Source organism: Ipomoea nil, unplaced genomic scaffold (assembly GCF_001879475.1).
Source record: "Ipomoea nil cultivar Tokyo-kokei standard unplaced genomic scaffold, Asagao_1.1 scaffold1932, whole genome shotgun sequence".
Classification (NCBI taxonomy): domain Eukaryota; kingdom Viridiplantae; phylum Streptophyta; class Magnoliopsida; order Solanales; family Convolvulaceae; genus Ipomoea; species Ipomoea nil.
In genome coordinates, this window is record NW_017618360.1 from 3,003,224 (window position 1) to 3,013,069 (window position 9,846).

Sequence of the window (9,846 nt, forward strand, 5' to 3'; positions counted from 1 at the left end):
CATTTACAGGAGCACTAGATTTTGTGTAACCTGGAAGAAAAACTCATCAAATTACAAGAGTCGTACAGGAATATTCATCAATTTGCCCGTGCACTGCAGCCTAATTGCACGTTATAAATGAACAAGTTTATAAAGACATATTCATCAATCATCAGCGCAACACACTTGTTTTTAGAAACACTGCAGATTAAGTTGGCCATTTAGCCGTACATTTGAGGTTACAAGTTATCACCAACATCCCTCTCAACATCATTTCAAAGAAGGGAAAGAGAACCCGTGGAATAGGAATTCTTTTTATGCAACTGAGGGCAGGTGGCACAGTAACTACCCAAGTAATATCATCAGTAGGGCCTGTAGCGGACTGGGCCCCGCCTGAACCTTGGAACCCTCCTGCAGAAGAGAATAATTATTAACTAATAAAGTAATAATCCTCCCACATTCCGTGCAATCATCAGACGACTACACAGTAAGTCAGTAGACCATGAAATAGACAAAGGCATTCAAATTCAAACATATTGCGGAAGAAGTCATTCCTTATTAAAATATATGGGGTAAAGAAATTCTGACATCAACAAACTTGGTCATATAATGGAAAAGAAATAAGAAAATGAGTGCACACAAACATGCAAAACTGAAGCTGGTAGTTGGTTCACTAGGGGGAAGTAGTTAAGCAAAGTATGATATTCCCTGTTCAATCAGCTGATATTCTCATCAAGAATTTATTGGGCAATCAAAGAGTCATATGAACTTGATCCTCACAATTGCCTTGAAAATCCCTGAAGTCCTGAACTAGAGCAAAGTAATATCTCATACAACCCCTCAACCCAGAGTACAAAACAAGAGCCTTTAGCATTCACCACTAAGACAACATTTTCAAAGATCCCCAGCAAAAAAAAAAAAAAAAAAAAAAAAAAAATTATTGCTTGTATGGTAACCAACTAAACTGTGCAGGAGCAACCACTAGAAAATTGCATTGTACCAGGAAAAAAATTTCATCAAGAAGACTAGAGAAATCATGCACAATTGGGACTCACCCAGAAGAAAAAGGAGGGAAGACCGCTCCACCTGGCACAAATGGCCTGCGTGATCGGAACCCTGCATAGGGATTGAAGCGTCTACCTCGAAATTGCTTCATGCCAGGAACATTGGTTCGCTTGGCTGACACCTATCAACACCCAAAATTAACACTTACAGAAAGTCACATAAGAAACAGTCACCAGCTTAATGCAAGAGAACTTTAAAGACCTTCAATTGACGGCCATGTAGCTCTGATTCATTTAGCAACAGTGCATTTTGAATAGCCTCAACTTCAACAAATTCCACATAAGCATATCCTTTAGGCTGGCCAAATTTATCTGTTAAAATAGTCACACGGTTCACTGTGCCACAAGACTGAAAATGCTGCTGCACTTCCTCTGGTGTGCAGGCATAGTCCACCTGAAGTTCAAAAGAGTGAATGAGAAAAATGATTACAGCATAAAAGGTAAAGCACCCCACCTTTGGACCAAAATACACAACTTATTTTCAATTGACATATATTTACATCTGATCTAGGCCCAATAAACTTGTATCATTGAAACCAATAGTTAGTGTAACTCTTTAAGACACATAGAACAAATATTGTGAAATTCTTTTGTTAGATGTATTTATTTATTTATTCATTTTCATGTTTTTACCTGTGGAGTGTGAATGCACGATGTAACCGATGTTAAGACTTTTTCCCCCTTCCTCCCTATCCTAGTCCCTTATGTCACCCAACAAATAATAGAGCAGAGACTTCAGGCAGAGTAATACAGTGTTAGCACATCAAGAAATAGCTCTGCACTCCAAAATGAACAGAGCTTTTTGAGCCCAGAATGACTGCTTGACCGAGTCTCCTCATTAATTATAAGTATGAAAAAGCTCAAGAATTCTGGTTACCCTCAAAATATACCACTTATTAATTCAAATGTTATGGCCCCATTAAAATTTCTTCTTAATCTCCTTAATAGGTTGAGTTCAGTCAAATAAGAAGACATACTCTTTGGATTAACTAATAAGTAATAATAGGTTCCAATATTAGGAAACATAGGATAAAACGATTTGTAGTTTAGTATTGCATCACTCACAACGATAGATAATAATGAAAAAAGTTTCAGAAGGTTTTAAACCTCACATTACCAACATAGATTGAACGGGCATCCACCTCCTCCTTCTCAGCCTGACTGGCAGAAGCAGCATTTGGATCTTCAAACATGTCCATTCACATAGAAAGAATAAACAGATTAAAAGCAAATCAGACATCAAAAGTTCAGTGCTAGGTATTGGGGATAAGGAAATGAAGAATTACTCCCCCCACCCCCATGCGGCCCCAGCAAGTGCATTGTTTTTTGTTCCTTAAAAGGCATCTCTGCTGATAACAATAACTTCAACTATCAAATTTCCTATTTGGAGAACTTATTTCCTAATTCCCAATTTATTCTAATTTTGGTTTTCTCGTTCTCTTATTCGCAATGTACGGCCCAAAGATGTGAGTGACAAAAGAGATGGCCATTTCTTATTCTATCCTCATCTCTTGCATTTCATAACTCTTGGCAACTTGCACTATCATCAACCAAAATGAGCCGATCTAAATTCAGGTCACAAAGCATTTATAGATACAAGATAGATTCCAATCCCCACATTTAGAGCATCCTAGAAGCTCCAGTTCTCAAAATGGAAATCCCTTGGGGTACTAATTAATTAATTTGCCAAAGTAGTGGAGCTTCAGTTTAATTCATCCTATTGAAATCCAAACTATGATACAGAAGCATTCGTCAGTACCAAGAAACTACAAACAGAATGAACATTAACTAAACAATGCAAGGAGCAGAAAGACAAGTCTGATTCAATCTACACACAAAGACACATACTGTACTGGTTGAAATGTTCAATTTGTATTGAAATGAGCTAAACCTTGAACACCGGTCATTTCTTTCTCGACTTTGGCCTGCATTTCGCGCAAGGCACCTGCTTCCTCCTCAATCTCCTTCAGCCGCTTCTTCATGTTCTCCAAATCCTGCTGAACCTCACCACCAACACCATTAAAGCCAAGCACTAGCCTGTTTACACACAGAAAACCAACAGAGAGAGAAAGTAACGGAAACGAACTTTAGCATTAGGATCTTCCTGAGCTTCGGCTTCAGCGAGAGCTGCCATGTCGACATCGGCATCCATGTCTCCTTCTTCGGGAAATTCTCCTCCGTAAACATCTTCTTCCTGCTCCGGATTCTCCATTCTCTATCTATATATATTGACTAGTATTCACAATTGAGTTCCACCGAATATGCTTCGGAGATGTAGATATGCGCGTATATGTACAGAAATGGAGGCAAATTTTGAGCTTTATTTTCTAGGTTTTCGTAAGCTTTGCGCGAGAGAATTGGGGACAGGGAATTGCGCAAGTTGAAACCGTCGGTTTTATATAGTTCGAATTCGGGCCGGTTTTGTTTTTCTTTTTTTGCCATCTTGGGGCTAACTTATTGGGCTGCCCCGAATAATCCGACCCAATCGTTCCTGAATCCTATTTTAAATGGAGTTTGCTATAAATGGGCTAGCCTTCTTTATAGAACAATGTCGTCCCATCATAATCGGATAGTTATGCTGTGGGCTCGTGCCCAGCGTGCTTCATGGGCACGGATAACGGTGCCATCAGGCACCGTTATCTTCCCTCTTTTTTTTTTTTTTTTTTTTAAATTTAATTTCAGACCGCTTCGTTATAGGAGCATATATTCACAGCTTTGTGTTCATAATTTTATAACTGTACATTCATAATTTCATAACTGTACATTCATAATTCCATAACTGTACATTCATAATTCTATAACTGTACATTCATAATTCCGTAACTGTACATTCATAATTCAATAACTGTAAATTCATAATTTTCGAAGCTCTATGTTCATAATTGTAAGTTCATAATGTCAGAGTTCTATGTTCATAATTTCATAACTGTACATTCATAATTCCGTAACTGTACATTCATAATTCCGTAACTGTACATTCATAATTCCATAACTGTACATTCATAATTACATACTGTATATTCATAATTCCATACCGAACATTCATAATTTTCGAAGCTCTATGTTCATAATTGTAAGTTCATAATTCCATAACTATACATTCATAATTCTATAACTGTAAATTCATAATGTCATAACTGTATATTCATAATTTCATAACGAATATGCCGTTAACGCCGTTAACGGCGTTTCGAACAAATTTTTTTTATAGTTAAAACAGTGAAAACGACGCCGTTTTAGCGCCGTGCGCATAGCATAATTTGCCATCATAATCATATGCTCCATTAGCTAACTTCCATGTAGTGAGCAATTTATATCATGAACCAGGGGTTCACGTATAGAAATGGCAATGAGGCGGGATCAGATGCTATGGGCAAATTATGCTGTCCATCCGAATGCAAAAATGACGTCGTTTTAATAAAACGCGCGTCTCCCCTTAAAAAAAAAAAAATCAGGTTCGATTCCCAGCAACAACATATGAACTAAAATTCCATAATCGATGAACTATAATTCCATAATCTAATCTATGAACTAAAAATTCCAGAATGAATGAACTAAAATTCCATAATCTATAAACTAAAATTTCAGAATTGATGAACTACAATTTCATAATCGATGAACTATAATTCCATAATCAATGAACTATAATTCCATAATTTATGAACTAAAATTCCAGAATGAATGAACAATATAATGTTGTTGCTGGGAATCGAACCTGAATTTTTTTTAAAGGGAAAACACGCGTTTTTTAATAAAACGACGTCGTTTTGGCATCCGTATGCACCATGCATGGTGCATACGGATGCACAGCATAACGATTGGACGTTATGCCATGGAACCGTGTTCACCATTCATGGTGAACACGGTTCCAACGGTGTTAGTACACCGTTATCTTTTTTTCTTTATCTTTTTTTTTTCTTAATTAATTGTGTGACTTTTTTTCTTTATTTTCACATTTTGCGGTTTCACTTTAATTTGAGGTGAACAAAGATTTCGGACATTCATAAATTATGAATTCATGCGTGCACATTCACTTTGGAACCATGCCTACACATTCCCGTCCGAAATTACGGACATTCATAAATTATGAATCCATGCCTGCACATTCACTTTGGAACCATGCCTACACATTCACTTTGGAACCATGAGATTATGAATTTTCTGTTATAAGATTATGAATTTTCAGTTATGAGATTATTAATTTTCTGTTATGCGATTATGAATTTTCTGTTATGAGATTATGAATTTTCATTACATTCATAATTTCGGACATTCATAAATTATGAATTCATGCCTGCACATTCACTTTGGAACCATGCCTACATATTCCCGTCCGAAATCACGGACATTCATAAATTATGAATCCATGCCTGCACATTCACTTTGGAACCATGCCTACACATTCACTTTGGAACCATGAGATTATGAATTTTCTGTTATAAGATTATGAATTTTCTGTTATGAGATTATGAATTTTCAGTTGTGAGATTATGAATTTTCTGTTATGAGATTATGAATTTTTATAAAATTCATAATCTCATAACAGAAAATTCATAATTTGATCAAACGCGCGCCGTTAACTCCACATCCATGAATTTTTTTTTTTTGCCTAAAAACGACGTCGTTTTTGCCTTGTGTTCACCATTCTCGGTGAACACGATTCCATGGCATAATTTGCGAGGCGGGATGAGTGCGGATCGGAGGATATATCTCCCGCTTTTGCACCCACATTCTCAACTCACTATCGCACACGCGCGGGTAATAAAATTTCTACCTCATAGTCGCTTCCGCAGAGATTTTGCGAGTGTGAGTAATACTCAACCCGTAATTCTAATTCTAATTATTAATATTACATTTAAATCTAATAAAAAGTTTATACTTCAATTCTAATCATCACATAGATTTTTTTTATATGTTTGAACATAACTCTAAAATGTAATAAGAATCAATGAAGTTAGTTCTTAATTTGAACTAAAATTGTGTTGGTAGTATAAATTGTATATTAAGTGTTTACTCATGATGCTATTTGTGTTGTTCCTATTCAATTTTCATAAACAAAAAACCTAAGACAATGAGATGATAATCCTATTCATTATGCATTTTTAATTATAAAATATACATAAACTTATATATATATATATATATATATATATATATATATATATAGAGAGAGAGAGAGAGAGAGAGAGAAAGAGAGAAAGAGGCGGGTTCAGGTGCGGCAGTGTCTTACGGTGCGGCAACACCAATAATTCAACAAATATGCACCATCAACATTAGGAAAATACACCACAAAAAACAGAGTAAACAGAGCCCTGCATCACCAAACACACACCATTAGGTGTGAGTAAAAACACCATACACTGTTCAGAAATACACCATTGGGGGTGGTGAGTTATATGGTGTATTTTTTGAGTCTGTTGTGTATTCTGTGATGTTTTATTGCATTTCATTGTGGTGTGTTTTTTTAACACTGTTGGTGCATATTGTTAATACTGTTGGTGTATTCTGAAATTCCGCCGCACCGCCGCACGGAAAGACCCCGCCGCATTTGAACTTTATTATATATATATATATATCATACCCACGCTGGTATACAAAATTCCCCCAATACCCTCACCCATTACCACCTATTCACGTAATATTATGAATCCTAAATATAAATAACTAGCTAGGTATGAAATTTTATAACACAAAATACAAAAATTACAACACAAAACACATAACATTATAGACATTAGATTAAAATAAGGTACATAATTTATAGTCATAAGGTACAAAAATTCATATCACAATTTATACTTATAATTCAGAATAATAGTCTTAATACAATAAAAACTACATATAAAGTCTCCTTTTAATCTTTAATTATATCGAAAAATCATACTACGAAACATTTATACTACACACATATCAGTACAGGCATTATATATATATAGCACATGCATCAGTGTCTCCATGAATCCTTGCAGCGATAGTGCGGCGACCAACGAAACACCGCCGTCTGGTTCGCATCGCCGGCGAAGCTTTTAAACCTCTGCCAGTCGTGAATCACCGCCGTCAAATCAGCTAGCTTGGCGGTTATAGTCCGGCAACAGTTCGCATGCACCGTCACGACGGACTTAACGTCGCGACTAACCTGGCAAAATCCGTTGAAGAATTGAGTGTTCAGGAACTTCACTTTCAGCCCTAGCTCTGCGACCACGCCTTGGCTAATTAACTGGTTCAACATGTCCTGCTCTTTCTTTCCATTCGACGAGTTTTTCAGTCCGTACCAGGAATCGAACAACGCGATGGTTCTTTTGTTGGATCGGACCATATAGAAGCCGGTGTTGATCGGGTTTGATTCCGACCGATCATCGCCGTTGAAGAGATCTGTACTGATTTGAAGGTCTAGGGTTTCGTTTAGGTCACTTAATCTGGGGAATGGATTTCTTAGCCATAATACATCAGTGTCCTGCACTCACATAAAATGGAATATATTTGGTAAGTTTTATGTGATGATAACGGGTGAACATACTATCAAGTATCAAAGTATATTTTACTAATTAAAGTCATAAATTCTCATAATTATGCCACATAAATTTAGGAAAGTAACTCCCACACTAATAAAGCCCTCCATTATTAGGAAACAAATTTAAAAGTCATGTAGCATTTCTCCATAACCGCCCTTTTGCCTAACAAGGCTGAACGGCTGTTACAATTTGTGAAGGATTGCACTGTAAATACTATATGATTGCACTGTTACAATTCTCACTGAGGGACCTGACCTAAATCTTGAAGAGCAATCCTTCACAAGTTTACAGTCTCCTAGGCCTATTTGATGAATTAGTTCTCATAATTATCAATTTCAAATAAGAAGCAAAGAAAACGTACAAATATATTCTTAAAAAAAAAAAAAAAAAAAAAAAAAAAAAAAAAAAAAACCAAACATACCGTAAATATAAAGGAGTAACCGAGTTTAAGAACGTCACCCAAGAATTGAGTTCTTCTCCACATCATCTTTAAGAAGTCCGGCGACATAAACACCTTCTCTCCGACGAAATCGACGCCGTCCGTTCCGAGCTTGTAGCAATGAAGCCCGAAGAACGTGCAACGCTCGTACGACGTTTGGTCGACGGCGACGATCAGCAAGTGTTTGACCAACGCCCTTGTATCTTCCCCTACCCAGAACCCCTCCAAGAACAGATCCAACATCGACTTGTCGCCGTCCACGTACGCTTTATTCACCACCGCGATTATCACCGTCTTATTCTCCGTCGACGCTCCGGCTAACGCCTCCTCCAGCTTATCTCTATACATCTTCAGTCTATGCTTTTCCTATAATTAAGTATATAATCAAATATCAAAACGTCATCATTCTTCACTAAATTCAGATATAAAGGCCAGGAACATGAAAACAACAAAATATAAATGAAAATGACACTTTTTGCCCACACAAGTATCTAAGTTGGCTATGGGTGGTCAGATTGTGAACAAAGCCGCAGAATTCAGTTCTCGAAGTGTCTAAGTTTTACCCTCTTTATGGACACTAGACATTAGTCCTTCCACTGATAGACTACTAAATCAGCGTGATTTACCGTGTTCGAGGTGAAAGATTTCACATTTTATGGACAACAAATTCGTCTTTAGTATTTTTTTCATTGGCTATTTCACTTTGCAGACAATTGAGAGATAAAAAGTCGGTATCGAAAATGAGAAAGGTAAGGGCTTACAGTGGTGGGCGGTGAAGGTTGGCATGGAGGGTTTTGGCTATGGAAGAGATAGGGGGGATTCATGGACTGGTTAGGGTTACTTGAGATGATGAGAATGTAGAAGGCACCAAAGAACAAAAGGGTGTATACAAGATAATGGGAGTAATCTGCAACCGGGAGGATCTTGCCACAGTCCATATCGGTGGCGGTAGACGGCGGCGGAAACGGTGGTTGATCTCGGCGGCGGCTGGGAGATTCTTTGTTTTATGTGATCTTTGATGATCAAATAGATTTGGCCTGGGTTCGGACTTTGTATTATATTTATAGAATTGTATAGTTAATCTCTATTAGATTATATATACAAACAAGATATACAAAAAGTTACTATGGTGCAACGAAATGAGGGACCCTCTTAAATTTTAATTTATTTCCATTTTTTGTCTCCGATTATTAAAATTTGTAGTTTTAGTCTAACGACTTTAAAATATTTGCTATATTTGATTCTCGATTATTAAAATTGAGTAAATTTTGGTCCCACAATTTTTAAACCATTATCACAATTGATCTCTGTAGATTAAAATTTTTAAAATTGACCTCACGACTTTTTAATCTTTGTCACATTTTTTAGTTCCCAACTATTAAAATTTTCATATTTGATCAAGTGATTCTCTAATCCTAAAATTAGCAAGTAATATCCCATCTAATTAAATAATTTATATTTTTGTACAAAATGTTTAGTATTTGTAAATTTAAATTTGTAATATAATTTTATTAACTTATATTTTAATATTATTAAAGTTTGTATATAATATTTGTATTCTATAATCATAATATCATTAATTTAACACCATGTATTAACTTATAAATTTGATAAAATATAATAGTTCATAACTTTAGTTAGTCCATTAGGGGAAAAAATAATAAAGTGATTTGGGAGGGAAAAAAAAAGTTTAAGTTAAAAAGTATTAGAAAATTAATTCATTTTTTTGAAAATTTATCATCAATATATATACGGAGTAACTAAAATTCAGGTTGGATGGGCCAAATGTAGCAATGGTTTAAAATTAATGGAACCAAATTTAGAAGTTTTAATAGTTATAGACCAAATTTGA

General features: G+C 35.9%; 2 protein-coding genes across 3 annotated transcripts; both read right to left on the reverse strand.

The window, feature by feature from the left end:
- LOC109194130 (polyadenylate-binding protein 2) lies at window positions 1-3,424 on the reverse strand. 2 transcript variants are annotated; one of them, XM_019345034.1, is made up of 6 exons: window positions 3,130-3,424; window positions 2,935-3,037; window positions 2,156-2,226; window positions 1,246-1,437; window positions 1,035-1,165; window positions 1-390 (listed from the first exon to the last, which is right to left on the reverse strand). In XM_019345034.1, exons 1-6 carry the CDS (start codon window positions 3,253-3,255, stop codon window positions 342-344), a joined length of 672 nt encoding a protein of 223 aa, XP_019200579.1. In that variant the 5' UTR covers window positions 3,256-3,424; the 3' UTR covers window positions 1-341. The 2 variants fall into 2 exon arrangements, with proteins under 2 accessions (XP_019200579.1, XP_019200578.1); XM_019345033.1 differs by having other exon boundaries at window positions 2,935-3,040.
- Window positions 3,425-6,897: 3,473 nt separating this feature from the next.
- LOC109194128 (uncharacterized protein At1g28695-like) lies at window positions 6,898-9,037 on the reverse strand. The gene is made up of 3 exons (XM_019345031.1): window positions 8,756-9,037; window positions 7,977-8,360; window positions 6,898-7,497 (listed from the first exon to the last, which is right to left on the reverse strand). Exons 1-3 carry the CDS (start codon window positions 8,930-8,932, stop codon window positions 6,988-6,990), a joined length of 1,071 nt encoding a protein of 356 aa, XP_019200576.1. The 5' UTR covers window positions 8,933-9,037; the 3' UTR covers window positions 6,898-6,987.
- Window positions 9,038-9,846: the final 809 nt, after the last annotated feature.

Bases quoted from the DNA above. Each gene is read 5' to 3' on its own strand.
- LOC109194128 (XM_019345031.1), bottom strand. From the start codon at position 8,932: ATGGACTGTGGCAAGATCCTCCCGGTTGCAGATTACTCCCATTATCTT. The intron at 8,361-8,755 runs GTAAGCCCTTAC...ACTTAATTATAG, and splicing joins AACCTTCACCGCCCACCACT to GAAAAGCATAGACTGAAGAT. The intron at 7,498-7,976 runs GTATGTTTGGTT...ATGTGAGTGCAG, and splicing joins GTTACTCCTTTATATTTACG to GACACTGATGTATTATGGCT.
- LOC109194130 (XM_019345033.1), bottom strand. From the start codon at position 3,255: ATGGAGAATCCGGAGCAGGAAGAAGATGTTTACGGAGGAGAATTTCCC. The intron at 1,166-1,245 runs GTCTTTAAAGTT...GGGTGTTGATAG, and splicing joins TACATGGCCGTCAATTGAAG to GTGTCAGCCAAGCGAACCAA. The intron at 391-1,034 runs GTGAGTCCCAAT...TCTCTTCTGCAG, and splicing joins TTCCCTCCTTTTTCTTCTGG to GAGGGTTCCAAGGTTCAGGC.